General features: G+C 37.1%; 1 protein-coding gene across 1 annotated transcript in view; it reads right to left on the bottom strand.

Moving 5' to 3' along the window:
- LOC132365505 (multidrug resistance-associated protein 1-like) overlaps positions 1 to 16,179 on the bottom strand; it is an 80,854-nt gene that overhangs the window by 55,851 nt on the left and 8,824 nt on the right. The window contains exons 3-5 of the mRNA XM_059922225.1: positions 12,891 to 13,038; positions 12,031 to 12,173; positions 6,568 to 6,745 (exon numbers count right to left, since the gene is read on the bottom strand). Of these exons, the coding sequence (XP_059778208.1) occupies positions 6,568 to 6,745; positions 12,031 to 12,173; positions 12,891 to 13,038 (469 nt within the window). The remainder of the gene's footprint in view (positions 1 to 6,567; positions 6,746 to 12,030; positions 12,174 to 12,890; positions 13,039 to 16,179) is intronic.

Genomic DNA, 16,179 nt, shown 5'->3' with positions numbered 1-16,179 from the left:
GTCCACAAGAGACCTCCCAGCTCCACGTAATACCAAATGGCAAAAATCTCTCAGAGATCTCCATCTCAACATCAAGACCCAGCTTCACTCAACGACCAGCAAGCTACAGTGCTGGACACCCTATGCCAAACAACTAGCAAGACAGGAACACAGCCCCATCCATTAGCAGAGAGGCTGCCTAAACTCATAATAAGGCCACAGACACCCCAAAACACACCATCAGACGTGGACGTGACCACCAGAAAGACAAGATCCAGCCTCATCCACCAAAACACAGGCACTAGTCCCCTCCACCAGGAAGCCTACACAACCCACTGAACCAAACTTAGCCACTGGGGACAGATACCAAAAACAACGGGAACTACGAACCTGCAGCCTGTGAAAAGGAGACCCCAAACACAGTAAGATAAGCAAAATGAGAAGACAGAAAAACACACAGCAGATGAAGGAGCAGGGTCAAAACATGCCACACCTAACAAATGAAGAGGAAATAGGCAGTCTACCTGAAAAAGAATTCAGAATAATGATAGTAAAGATGATCCAAAATCTTGCAAATAGAATAGACAAAATGCAAGAAACATTTAACAAGGACGTAGAAGAACTAAAGAGGAACCAAGCAACAATGAAAAACACAATAAATGAAATTAAAAATACTCTAGAAGGGATCAATAGCAGAATAACTGAGGCAGAAGAACGGATAAGTGACCTGGAAGATAAAATAGTGGAAATAACTACTGCAGAGCAGAATAAAGAAAAAAGAATGAAAACAACTGAGGACAGTCTCAGAGACCTCTGGGACAACATTAAATGCACCAACATTCCAATTATAGGGGTCCCAGAAGAAGAAGAGGAAAAGAAAGGGACTGAGAAAATATTTGAAGAGATTATAGTTGAAAACTTCCCTAATATGGGAAAGGAAATAGTTAATCAAGTCCTGGAAGCACAGAGAGTCCCTTACAGGATAAATCCAAGGAGAAACACGCCAAGACACATATTAATCAAACTATCAAAAATTAAATATACAGAAAACATATTAAAAGCAGCAAGGGAAAAACAACAAATAACACACAAGGGAATCCCCATAAGGTTAACAGCTGATCTTTCAGCAGAAACTCTGCAAGCCAGAAGGGAGTGGCAGGATATACTTAAAGTGATGAAGGAGAAAAACCTACAACCAAGATTACTCTACCCAGCAAGGATCTCATTCAGATTTGATGGAGAAATTAAAACCTTTACAGACAAGCAAAAGCTGAGAGAGTTCAGCACCACCAAACCAGCTTTACAACAAATGCTAAAGGAACTTCTCTAGGCAAGAAACACAAGAGAAGGAAAACACCTACAATAACAAACCCAAAACATTTAAGAAAATGGGAATAGGAACATACATATCGATAATTACCTTAAATGTAAATGGATTAAATGCTCCCACCAAAAGACACAGACTGGCTGAATGGATACAAAAACAAGACCCATATATATGCTGTCTACAAGAGACCCACTTCAGACCTAGGGACACACACAGACTGAAAGTGAGGGGATGGAAAAAGATATTCCATGCAAATGGAAATCAAAAGAAAGCTGGAGTAGCAATTCTCATATCAGACAAAATGGACTTTAAAATAAAGAGTATTACAAGAGACAAAGAAGGACACTATATAATGATCAAGGGATCGATCCAAGAAGAAGGTATAACAATTGTAAATATTTATGCACCCAACATAGGAGCACCTCAATACATAAGGCAAATGCTAACAGCCATAAAAGGGGAAATTGACAGTAACACAATCATAGTAGGGGACTTTAACACCCCACTGTCACCAATGGACAGATCATCCAAAATGAAAATAAATAAGGAAACACAAGCTTTAAATGATACATTAAACAAGATGGACTTAATTGATATTTATAGGACATTCCACCCAAAAACAACAGAATACACATTTTTCTCAAGTGCTCATGGAACATTCTCCAGGATAGATCATATCTTGGGTCACAAATCAAGCCTTGGTAAATTTAAGAAAATTGAAATCGTATCAAGTATCTTTTCCGACCACAACGCTATGAGACTAGATATCAATTACAGGAAAAGATCTGTAAAAAATATAAACACATGGAGGCTACACAATACACTACTTAATAACCAAGAGAACACTAAAGAAATCAAAGAGGAAATCAAAAAATACCTGGAAACAAATGACAATGAAAACACGACGACCCAAACCTATGGGATGCAGCAAAAGCAGTGCTAAGAGGGAAGTTTATAGCAATACAAGCCTACATCAAGAAACAGGAAACATCTCGAATAAACAACCTAACCTTGCACCTAAACAATTAGAGAAAGAAGAACAAAAAAACCCCAAAGCTAGCAGAAGGAAAGAAATCATAAAGATCAGATCAGAAATAAATGAAAAAGAAATGAAGGAGACAATAGCAAAGATCAATGAAACTAAAAGCTGGTTCTTTGAGAAGTTAAACAAAATTGATAAACCATTAGCCAGACTCATCAAGAGAAAAAGGTAGAAGACTCAATTCAATAGAATTAGAAGTGAAAAAGGAGAAGTAACCACTGACACTGCAGAAATACAAATGATCATGAGAGATTACTACAAGCAACTCTATGCCAATAAAATGGACAACCTGGAAGAAATGGACAGATTCTTAGAAATGCACAACCTGCTGAGACTGAACCAGGAAGAAATAGAAAATATGAACAGACCAATCACAAGCACTGAAATTGAAGCTGTGATTAAAAATCTTCCAACAAACAAAAGCCCAGGACCAGATGGCTTCACAGGCGAATTCTATTAAACATTTAGAGAAGAGCTAACACCTATCCTTCTCAAACTCTTCTAAAATATTGCAGGGGGAGGAATACTCCCCAACTCATTCTATGAGGCCACCATCACCCTGATACCAAAACCAGACAAAGATGTCACAAAGAAAGAAAACTACAGGCCAATATCACTGAGGAACATAGATGCAAAAATCCTCAACAAAATACTCGCAAACAGAATCCAACAGCACATTAAAAGGTTCATACACCATGATCAAGTGGGGTTTATTCCAGGAATGCAAGGATTCTTCAATATACGCAAATCAATCAACGTGATACATCATATTAACAAATTGAAGGAGAAAAACCATATGATCACCTCAATAGATCCAGAGAAAGCTTTTGACAAAATTCAACACCCATTTATGATAAAAGCCCTGCAGAAAGTAGGCATAGAGGGAACTTTCCTCAACATAATAAAGGCCATATATGACAAACCCACAGCCAACATTGTCCTCAATGGTGAAAAACTGAAACCATTTCCACTAAGATCAGGAACAAGACAAGGTTGCCCACTCTCACCACTATTATTCAACATAGTTTTGGACATGTTAGCCACAGCAATCAGAGAAGACAAAGAAATAAAAGGAATCCAAATCGGAAAAGAAGAAGTAAAGCTGTCACTGTTTGCAGATGACATGATACTATACATAGAGAATTCTAAAGATGCTACCAGAAAACTACTAGAGCTAATCAATGAATTTGGTAAAGTAGCAGGATACAAAATTAATGCACAGAAATCTCTTGCATTCCTATACACTAATGATGAAAAATCTGAAAGTGAAATTAAGAAAACACTCCCGTTTACCATTGCAACAAAAAGAATAAAATATCTAGGAATAAACCTGCCTAAGGAGACAAAAGACCTGTGTGCAGAAAATTATAAGACATTGATGAAAGAAATTAAAGATGATACAAATAGATGGAGAGATATACCATGTTCTTGGATTGGAAGAATCAACATTGTGAAAATGACTCTACTACCCAAAGCAATCTACAGATTCAATGCAATCACTATCAAACTGCCACTGGCATTTTTCACAGAACTAGAACAAAAAATTTCACAATTTGTATGGAAACACAAAAGATCCTGAATAGCCAAAGCAATCTTGAGAACGAAAAATGGAGCTGGAGGAATCAGGCTCCCTGACTTCAGACTATATTACAAAGCTTCAGTAATCAAGACAGTTTGGTACTGGCACAAAAACAGAAACATAGATCAACTGAACAGGATAGAAAGCCCAGAGATAAACCCACGCACATATGGTCACCTTATCTTTGATAAAGGAGGCAAGTATATACAGTGGAGAAGAGACAGTCTCTTCAATAAGTGGTGCTGGGAAAACTGGACAGGTACATGTAAAAGTATGAAATTAGAACACTCCCTAACACCACACACAAAAATAAACTCAAAATGGATTAAAGACCTAAGTGTAAGGCCAGACACTATCAAACTCTTAGAGGAAAACATAGGCAGAACATTCTATGACATAAATCACAGCAAGATCCTTTTTGACCCAACTCCTAGAGAAATGGAAATAAAAACAAAAAAAAAAGACTCGTGAAGTGATCAAGTGGAAGGAGGCCTGTGTTTTTCCCCACAAACCTTAAAAAATGATGTTCCCTGAACTCTACTCCAAAGTAGCAGCAGTCATGTGGATGGATACAGAACAAGAGCTTTCAAACACCTCCCTTCCTCACCAAGAAAAAGGTGTGAGACCAGCTTTACCCCAGAGTGACGACAAATCCCTGATGAAGGAGGGCCAGTGTCAGATGAACATGGGTCATCTGGTGCCACTATGAGAGCTATTTAGGATCTTGAAGTTATCTAAATATGACAAAAATCAGAATCCTAAAATCTGTATAGGAGAAGGGAAATTTAGCAACCCCAGTTAGTCCCTCTGGAAAGCGGATGTAGGATAAGAGACTCAGAAGAAAGACTGCCTTATATTTGTGCCACCTGCATGGGCTGTCCCAGAGCATCCTAGCACTACAGGTCACTACTAATGTCTTCTGCTGTTTGTCTGATGGAGTTAGAATTAAATCTTAATCCCTACTGCAGGATCCACTGAACCAGCTTGATTGCTGTATTCCTTTGATCCTTGAGTGCCCTTTGTTATTAAACATTCTCTAAGGACCCATACAGTCTCACTCCTGTAGACTCTGTTCCCTCTTACATTATCTCCAGGGTCTTTTTGCCCTTGTAATGGACTCACCCCTAGCACTTGATTTTCCTTTTTATTTCGGACAGTTTGCTCCAATTTCTACCGCAACCTACTCTTTTATGCTTGTAAATGCACCCAAATCCTATACCTAAACTCCAATACTTTAATCAATGAATGAAGTCCTGTTCCATATAGACCATATATCGAAAACAAATGTTAGCATTTAAACTGATTCCTAGACTCTTTGATCAATCTTTTCTCCATATTTGGATTCTGTAAATTCTCAGAATTTACAGCCGTTAAAATTACAACTGGGGCAGCCTCTCTGACCCTGTATCTGGGCTACGTTATACAGAGCTAGCTCTACTTCAAGTTAGTACTTCCTGGCTCAGTTGAGCTTGGGTCATTCCAGAGTCTCTAAAATCACTCTATGCCTCCATTTTGGCCTAATATGGCCAAATGGTCTGTAACACTTCATGCCCAGGTCAACCCAAATTACATTTCCTTCCACTTACACAAATCCTACAGCTTTCCCAAAGACTATTTCAAGTCTCCTTTCTATGTGAAACCTTCCTTAACTGCCTACACACATTGTAGATTTCCTGCTTATCTGATCTCTTACAATATCTGCATTTAGTTCCACACATTTATTATGTATGCTAATAGTTCTCCCTAATTTCTTGAAGGCAATGGCTCATTTATTCATTTACTCAGTCTTCCAACTTTTATAAAAATGTGTAAAAGCCACTCTCTTAGATGATAAAGGTACAACAGGTTAAAAAGTTCCTATTCCAAATCTGAAGAACCCACAATTTATAGAGGAGTACAGACTAAGAAGGCAAAATACACCTGTTGATTTAATAACTCAGTGATAACTACGGGAGGGAGGAAACTCTTTAATTTAGAGTTATAAAATACATGATAATTACATGATAATTACATGAAATTACATGATAATTACATGATAGTTTATAACTATCATGTAAATAAAAGGCTCTGAATGGTAAAGAGGTGGTATTTAAAATTGTATTTTCAAGAAAGGACAAATTAAACTTTAGGGTCATGCTAGGTATAAGGATCAGCTAGGTTTTGGGGTGGGTGGGAAAGGGCTTAGACTCAAAGAGAAATAGGTAACGACTGTATAGAGAAGGATGGCTTTGTTGCATGAAAAGACAGAGTGAGCCGAGGAAGAAGTAAAAGGTACTATGTAGATGGAAAATGATCATGGAAAGAAATTTTATTGATACATAAATATAGACAACCATAAAACATTCAATTCCATTCATTTTCTGAGGAGGAGTTAAGTGATGTAACAGTGGACAGAGAACATCATTTAATTTCATGGATTAGAGTTGACTAGAAGTTTCAGGGACTATAGAAAGAGGACCCTATAAAGAAATTAATGCAACCAATATTGATGAGTCAAAGTTCTTTCATAGCAAAATAAATGTATATTCAAAGGACACACTAGAACTTTTTAATATACACTTCTATTTTTCCAGATCCCTTATTTTAAAGCACATAAGGATACAGTTCATTTAGAAATTGGGAATTTCTTCAATCTTTTACCTTCCTGTAGATCAGTCCAATTACAGCTGTCTTAATTTTTGCTGAAGTGAGCATGTTAAAACGTTGGTACTGCTGAAGGATCAGGGTTTGCAAGAAGACAACGACAAAAAGTGCCAAAGCATAACCATAGCCACTCCAGCCAAAATCTGGGCGGTGTTCACAGAAAATGATCATTTGCCTGAATGTCATATGCAAATTGAGAAAAGGGAAGAAATGTTAAACATCTGAAGTAATAAAATGCTTATACGAATTAAGTACTGTCAAAATGTTACACACACACACACACACACACACACACACACACACACACACACACACACTTGCCTGTTTTTTTACTTGCCCAATTTGGCATCCTTTCCCCCTTTATTTTTACTCAAGTATATATAATAAATAGAATCAACAATTATTATCGCAGGCTTGTGGGTAGAAGGATATTTTCTAGTTTTCATATGGCAATCTCATCAAATAATTAAATGTTCTGGCCTAACTTCATCATGAAAATTGAGACACAGAGACATTTAAAAGTTCTTTTTTTTTTTTGCTGAAATCATGCATTTTGTTAAATATAGGGAAACATGACAATTAGAACTTAAGTAGAGAATCTCTTAGCATGGCAAAAAGACACTGTTTCTTTAAAGGCCTGAATTATAGCTCACCTTTTATTACTTTTATGCATATCCAATTTCCCTCTCCTCTACCGTTACTTATTTCCTCTTAAGTTTGGTGACAACACGGTCATCGTGATTAAGGTCAATGCTGGGTACACCTAGACAATGGGGATGGTTCTAATTATCTAAGCTTCGATCTACTTTATTGACAGCTTGGACAGTTAATGGATGTACACTTAAAAGCAATTCATGTTGCCCGAATTGCTTTATAAACCAAGTACTTCAAAAATTATCTTTATTAAAATTGTACCTTAGAATCAAATATAATACCAGTGCCTCTAAAAATCCTACTATAAACCTCTAGTCACTGAAAATCACTATTTGAAGTGACCACAACCCACATAAACATTATACAACAGCAGGTCCTGTATTTTTAGTTGATGTCTATCAGATGCCATCCATTGGGACTCCGAATTATTTTTACAAAAGCAACTTACTAAATAACTTCTTGGTCTCAGAATTAAATTTCCTGAACGAGAAGCACTATTCTTCTTACTGTAGATACATCTATCAATTAGACTATTTCCTGTTTCATAAAATCAAACAACTAAATGACTATCACCAGGTACTACATTAATATGGAACTACTAAAAATATTTCCAGGAAATACTGTAAATAATCTGTGATCAAGGCATGGTAAAGATCGTAAACCTATATTCATGATATCAGATATAAATACTCATTTTTTTGTTTGACTGACATTAGAATAAAATCCCAATAAATGGGAAAAAAGAGTAAGCACCATGATCAACAAGAAACAAATTTCTTCTACTAGTAAATTAATGAAAGTATTATTTTGATATATTTATTATACATGAGACATGATCATATAAATTCATAAAATTCTTTCTGATGACTCAATTCTTCCCCAATGCAGGAATTGTAAGCTTATTCAGCTACTCTAGAATGAGTGTTTCTTGGAAAAGCATAGCTTTGGATAAGTCCAAATGTATTTCGTTCTATGTGCCAGGCTCTGTGCTAGGAGCTAAGGACACAAAAATTGAATAAGTTCCTGGAGGAACTTATAGTCTACTCAGGGAGAAAGACATGTCAACTGACTCATTTCAATGCAATGTTGAAATTTCTGTTTTGCAGGTGTGATCAAGCTAGTATGTTATAAAAAGTGTGTGACAAAATTAGGGAGACAATTCTCTACCCCACAGCCAAGGACTTAACAATTCTTTAGTACCCAACAGACTGCACATTTGGGAAGAACACAGAGACACTGAATTGCCATCGTCTATAACTATTTTCAGAAAGAGTGACCACAGTGAGATTCTCTAATGAGTTTCTTGAGCAGTAGTCAGTCATTGGCAAATGGAAATCAGAACATGACTAAGAATGGCTGGAGATCACTTGCTACTCCTCTCATTTTGAATTTGAACCTAATTCCCCTCCCTTTGGATCTGAGCTGAATTAAGGGATTGCTTGACCAAAATAATATGGCTCAAGTGACATTCTGGGATTTCCAAGTCTAGGTCGTAAAACGACTTGCCTAAACTTCTTGGAATGTTTACTCTGGGAACATCCAGCTGCTATGTAAGAAGATCAACTAACCAGAGACCTCAATGCTTAAGCTAACCATTCAGAGAAGCTGTGGAGAGAGAGAAAAAGAGGGAAAGAGAGATGACCATTTCCAGCCATCTTAGCCCAGGCATCAGGCATATAAGTTTAGAAGCCATCTTCACATTCTGTTACCAGCAGATGCAGAAAAGAATCAAGGTATCACTCAGCCAGCAGCCAGGTCCAAGTTCCCAGATGCATGTCTCTATTGGAGCTGCTACAACTATCTCAACCCTTCAAGCTACTCAGTGAATGCCCCAGTCATTGTGGAGCAGAGAAAAGCAATCTCTCTCTGAAGTCCTGGTCCACAAAATCATGAACATAATAAAATCATGGTTGTTTTATACCACTTAGTTTTGAAGTGGCTAATTTTGCAGCAATAGATCACCAGAACAGGGCAGGAGAGAAGATGCTGGCCAATGCATCTCTCATAGATGCACTTCTGGTCATAGATGAATGGTAATTACTCAGTGGTAACTACTTAAAAATAACTGGGATATTCAGAGGTGAGGGGCAGAGGCAGGGGGAATGAGACATCTGTTATCTTGTCTGTGGGAGGAGGGGACGGTTAATCCAGGAGACATTTGGCTTATATGTCTATAGACAAGGGAATCAAATAGAGACTCTGGGGTAAAAACAACAGAAACAGTTTTCTGACAGCAATAAAACAGCTTCTACCCTTGGATTCCTTAACACCATTCTCTTTCGGTTCTCCTCTCTCTGTTCCAGCCACTCCTTCTCACTATCTTTTGATGGATTTCCCTGTCTTCACCACCTCTACACACTGAAAAAGCTTATGATTTTTTGTGTGGACATCTTTACTTCCCTTCACTGTAACTAAGGTGACCTCATCCAAAACAGTAGCTTGATATACTCAGTCTAATTTGGAACAGTTCCCAAATTTATCACTCTAGCCTATATCTTTCCTAACTCCAAACTTATGTAGACAATTGCTCATTCAAACTTTTTACCTAAATGTCTGTCAGGGATCCCCAAGACCATTCCCTCGTTAAATGATTCATTAGAACAAATTTTAGGACTCAGCATATAGTCATATCCACGACTATTAATTATTATGGTGAAAGGATGCAAAACAAAATTAACAAAGAGAAAAGGTGAATGGGGTGAAGTCTAGGGGAAAACAGGTACAAGCTTCAAAAAGTCCTCTCAGTAGAGTCACAGAGAACACTCTTAATTCTCCCAGCAGCTAGTTGTGGCAAATATGTGAAATGTTGTCCACCAGGGAAGCCCTCTAAAGACTCAGCATCCAGGGAACCCTCTTCCTAACACACACACAAATTCCAGACTCCCAGAAGGAAAGCAGGTATTCAGCATGGACCATGTTGACTGTATAAACAGTCTGGACATACTGAACCACTCCTATCAGTTAAGGTAGTGGGAACACTCCTGAAATTCAAGTTCCAACCGCCAGCCAAAGGCCAGCCCTATAAACAGACCTTCCAAAGGACAGCAGTCAGGTCTGCTATTTTAATTCTTTTCTGCAGAATGGCTAATACATATTTCAAATTTAGCAAATTCCACTCCCTCCTTGACTCTTTCCTGAGCCTTCCATACCTCAGTAAATGGTAACTCATTTACCTTGTGATTTAACGGAAACTCGGAAGCCACCCTTGACTCCTTTCTTCCTCTCTCAACATATGTTCAATCTATCAGTGCATTATGTTGACTCTACCTTTAAAATAAAGCCAGGAGCTGACCACTTATCACCTTCATTGCTACAACCTAGTTGAAGCCATCATTGACTTTTGCCTGGATTATCTTAGCTGTTCCTTCTTCCACTCTTGCTCTATTTTATTCTCTGCGCAGCAGCTAGAGTGATTCATGTAAAACTGAAGTCTAATCATATCATTCTACGCTCAAAATCATTCAAAGGTTTCCCTTCTAATATATCACGTTCCATAAGGCCCTTCAAAATCTTTTCCAGCCCCCAAATCTTTCTGACCCCAGTCTTATCACTTTGCTTTTCTGACCTCTCAGCTTCCCTGCTCCAGCCTCACTAGCTTTCTAAGGGTCTTCAAAGACACCAAGCACGCTGCTGCCTCATGGCTTTAGCCCTACTTGTGCTTCCTATTTGCAACAGATATGGTCTCGGCTTCCTCCCTAACTTCCTTCAGAACTTTGTTCAAATTTCACCTTATAACAAATGTCTTCCCTAATCACCTCACAGAAAAAAACAACTTCCAGTTCCCCAGACTGGTATTCCCTACCCTATTGCCTTGCTGCACTTTGTTTTCCTTAGCACTGATTATTTCTTAATACAATTTATATTTATTCATTTGTTTATTATTTATCTCTCCCTTCTAAGTGTCATCAGGGCAGAGACTTTTTGATTTTTGCTCTATCCCCATGGTCTACTTAGAACAGTTTGGCATGTAGTAGGTGCTTAATAAATATTGGATAAATATGTGCCTGAATATTATTTGGGATCCAGGCAACTCAGGATTAATTCTATTTTCATGAATTAAATTGTTCTTAAAAACTCCAACTTGAAAACTTATTCAAAACAAAAAATATAATTATTAGTTCATAAAAAAATGTTTCCTTGTGTTTCCTTCATATGACAGGCAGAGGTAAGGAAATGTCCCCTTGAAGAAGGTAGCATATAGTCAAGGACTCAATTTTAATGTCTGCCCGTGAATCCTTGCATATAGATACTATAGAAATATTATAGAAATTCTTTAATTTTTTTCTCTCTACGTGTACACATAAATATATACACATACATATATATTTATGCATATTTATATATTATTACCTTGGCTGATAAATTTCAATTCCCAAAAGTCCACAGCTAAGAAAAATAGTAGAGGTATGTGTCCTTTCATTTTCTAAACATATACTCAAGCCAGATTTCCTAGATTTGAACTGTAACTCTGGCATTTTCTAGCTGTATGGTCTTAGGCAAAGTACTAGAATTTCTTTGTTACTGCATTGTGATAGTGGGTACAATATTACTTCCTACATCATAGGATTGTTGTAAAGATTAAATAAGATAATTAATATAAAGATTTTAGAACAGTGCTTAGTACATGGTAGGTTTTAGTAATTACTCACTATAGTATCATAATTCACATTCATATCACAGGCAAACATAATAGACTGCCTGTATTCTAAATAAAATTTGTAATTGGGACCTATCTCATTCTTTTTTAGTGAATGATTTGCTTATCATTTTCCTGTGGGAAGAAGAAAAAACAAGACTTCAACTTACTTCATTATGAGTGGGCTAGTGAAGGACAAAACATCAGCAAACACTTTGAATAAAGCAACTTGAATCAGGACAAACTTAAAGGTGTTCCACAATGCACGGAGTAGAGACGGTTTCCTGGTATGTGCCTCTTTATGAACAGGTGACTACACAATTAAAGAAAATAAAAACAATGTGAAAAGGGAACAGAACTAATACATAAAATATATATAAACTAACCATAAAATTAGTATTGTACTCCAAAGATAGTAAAGCAACAAAAAAAGAATAAATTCAGCTAAACTTGAAAATATGGCCCATATCATTGGTATGGTAGGTCTCCAAACCACATGGTATTATTTATACCATGCGGCATAAATGGAAAAACATTTTATTTTATCACTTTTGTGAGTTTTGAAACTGTTTAATACAATTTTTATCTTCAAATTATATTTTCTTTTTGAGAAGTCTAAAGACTATATATATATTCATATGTGTGTGTGTGTGTGTGTGTGTGTATCACGCTACATGTGGAGAACCTATCCCTGCCCCACAAGCTTTGGCCTTGGCCACTATATGACTTACTTTGACCAATAGACATGATTCTCTGAGATATGCAGACCATCTTTGCCATGATGGATGAGGAAAGATATTGGTGAGATGCCAAAAATTATATACATATCAACACATTTGCTCCTGAGCTTTGAAGGGAAGAGATGCTTAATAATTTGATGACAGAAATTAGCTGCAATAACAACCAATTATACTTATAGAAATGGCTTGTTATTTCACATATTTAAGGGATTTTCTATATTGATACCTCATATTTGGAACAAGCTTTATTAGTTTTTTAATTAAGTACTAAGAATTTAATAATTAATTACCTTTACTTTTTGCCTCTCTTGATTCTTTAAAACTTCCTTCCTCCATTGTTTTTCAAAGATGGGACACACAATATAGGAGGAATCACTTTCATTTAGTTCGAAAAGATCCTCTCTTTCCAAAGGTTTTTTATAGCCTAAAATAATTATTCTAAAAATGAAAGAGCAAGGTAAACAATTCAGCAAAACCAACAATGAAGTTAAAGCTAATTTTGCACACATTTGCTTGACTTCTTGATTTATAAATTATTTTATTGATCAGGTTGGAATGACTAGAGAGTGTGTTTGAAAACTCATACAACTCTACCCTGGAGTTCAATAATGTATAATAATCCTTTGTAGCTTTTAACAGGGCTACTTAGATATCCAGTTATTCAGTGAAACACTAACTTCATTTACTCATCTCATACTGGAGACACCCACCTACCCTACCTCCCTTACTGAAATTTAAATAGCTAACTTTCACAGCAAGGTATTCACCCCAAAACCCATATTTGCTTTTTAGGCTTGTATCAGAAGAGAAATGGATCCATCCTCTGCTGGGACTATATATACCCTTTGACACTTGACTTTACAGAATGTCCAAGTGGAGTACGTGTATCTGCCCCACAAACTTAGGCCTTGGCCGTGTGACTTACTTTGATCCATAGCATATGAGCCAATGTCACAGAGCCATTTTGGAGCTGATGCCTTAAGAAGTACGGCAAGATACTGCCAGCCTCTTAGTACTTCCACGTTCCTCCATTCAGAAAGCTTGCCCCAGAGTACATGGTGAGTAATTATGCAAAAACAATGGGTCTAAACTGAGATTTTCCCAGGCAAACAAAGGTGCATGGTCTAGTTATACCACAAACGTTATTGTGGCAGACAATGATTTATATTTACCTTACACCCATCCCTTCTGCCTCATCTCTTCCTACTAACTGGAATTTGATATTTATTCATTTTAAAATCTCTTGAACTCAGAGTAAGTCCTTATTCCAGCCACAGAGTGATGACCTATGATTGCCCTAAATCAGTCCTGGTAATCTCATTACTGTTTTGCTTAGCATTAAATAATATAACTCAGTTATGGCTAAGGAAATCTAAACAAAAGTCTGCTGAGGAGAACTTTCTTTTTCAAAAGAAGACACAAAACAGGGAGTTCCCTGGTGGCCTAGTGGTTAGGACTCCACACTCTCACTGCCGTGACCTGGGTTCAGTCCCTGGTGGGGGAACTGAGATCCCGCAAACCGGGCCGCGCGGCCAAAAAAAAAAAAAAAAAAGACACAAAACTTCAAAAGGAGAAAATGCTTGCCTTCCTTTTCCTGCACCTTCCTCCTTCCTCCCTGTACTGAAGACATAATGGTCTGAGATGGAGAAGCCATCTTTGCCACCATGGGTGAAAAGCCAAATACTAGAAATGGAGGGTGGAAAGATAGAAAAAGCCTGGGTCCTTGATAACATTGCTGAGGTAGTTCACCAGCCTATTCCCTGCTGGTGAACTACCCAACAACATAAGAAAATATATACATATCTATTTAAGCTATTATTATTTGGCTATTCTGTTACCTGAAGCCAAACACACTGCTAAGTAATACAGTTCAGATATATTCAGTTTTGAGCTTGATGACATGACTCGTTCAATAAGAAATTAAACTACCATTTAAACCCAGGCCTTCTGACTCTATAGCTTCAGTTTTTTCCATTACAAAGTATATTAGTCCAAGAGACCATAACAAAGTATTACACTACTCCAAATTGGAACTGCTTTCATTGTCATTGTTACTGAACAATCTGAATTGATTGACCCTCGGATGGATTTAAACCCTGTGGTAACCAGTCTCCACTGGATTCAATTTTACTTTTATTACACTATCTAATATCATATTACAATTCATATTTAACAAAAAGGTTTAAATGTACTAAGAAGACCTTCCATAATCATGTTTCTGTTGGCTCAATATGCTGGACAATTTCCTTCAGTGCACTTTTTAAAACATATTAAGCAATAAACTACTTTTATGTCATATTAAGTCCTTCTATTCTGTTCCACAAAATAAATATTCATTTTCAAAATAAGATTGCATTGATTTTCACAAAAGCATTTTTAATAACATTTACTGCCTCAGCATTTTGAGTTAGAACTGTGCAAAACTCAGCGGTTTTGGTTCACGGGGATAAGTGACTCCTGGCTTTCATGCTGAGTCTCCAAATAATGCAGCATCTAAAAGTGACACTTAAGCTGAATTGATTGTGGTGTATTTGGGCTCGGCTGTGACTTCCCTTTTGCCAGGTGTGTGCTTCTTCCACCTCTTTTGCTCTCTTCTGGTCTAACTTTTACACATAAGCACCTAGGAAAAGAGGAAGTGGTGTTTCTTTAAATCAATTGATGAAGCAGCTTTGGGGAAGCAACTAGGACCAGTAGTTGACCCTCCCAATGAGTGAAATGTAGCATGCACCAGGTCCCACAAACTTGTGGACTTTAGTCCTAAAGCAATAATAAAGGTACATACATGCATCTTGTGTTTTTTAGATGGATATTTCTTTTCAAAGGACATTCACTTAAACTACTTTGATACTCACAACACTCTAAAGCATGCAGAGCAATATTAATTTCCCATTTTTACAGGTGGTTAAACAGCAGGAACTGTAGGGACTGGCCACAGGTTTGTTTTTTTTTTTAATTTTTATGTATGTATTTATTTATTTATTTATGGCTGTTTTGGGTCTTGGTTTCTGTGCGAGGGCTTTCTCCAGTTGCGGCAAGCGGGGGCCACTCTTCATGGCGGTGCGCAGGCCTCTCACTATCGGCCACAGGTTTTTAAATGTGATATACACCAGTGCTAACTTAACCAAAGGCAGACAGTGTCATTAAGTGTAATATTTCTACTCTGCATTCAATTTTGTTACATTAGAGAGAATTTTGAGTGTATTTAACATTAACAAGGGTGCATAAGTATCTCATCCAGCTGATGTTAAAGGTAGTAAACCAGTGGCAGTTGGGCAGGAGGATGAGATGAAAAGTAAATTTTGTAGATGAGTAATAATTGAATACTTGGAAAGTATAGATATACAGTAGCATCATCATTTTCATTATTGCTAATTACGTTTTTAAACATTTCTGGAAAGGGGTGATTGTGTAATGGGAAAAGGCAAGACAGTCTGTACAAAAATCGTAGGATAGGACAAAATTAGGAAATGTACAAGTTTTATCAATATGTGAGCAAAAGGTAGGACAGATTGAATAGTGTATCCTTGGTTAAAATAATAATTCAACTGTGACCTATAAGAACTTTAACTAGATTTTTCC

The sequence above is a fragment of the Balaenoptera ricei genome, chromosome 4, assembly GCF_028023285.1.
Source record: "Balaenoptera ricei isolate mBalRic1 chromosome 4, mBalRic1.hap2, whole genome shotgun sequence".
NCBI classification, from domain to species: domain Eukaryota; kingdom Metazoa; phylum Chordata; class Mammalia; order Artiodactyla; family Balaenopteridae; genus Balaenoptera; species Balaenoptera ricei.
Note: the sequence above shows the minus strand (reverse complement) of the source record. Positions and strands in the feature narration are given on the sequence as shown.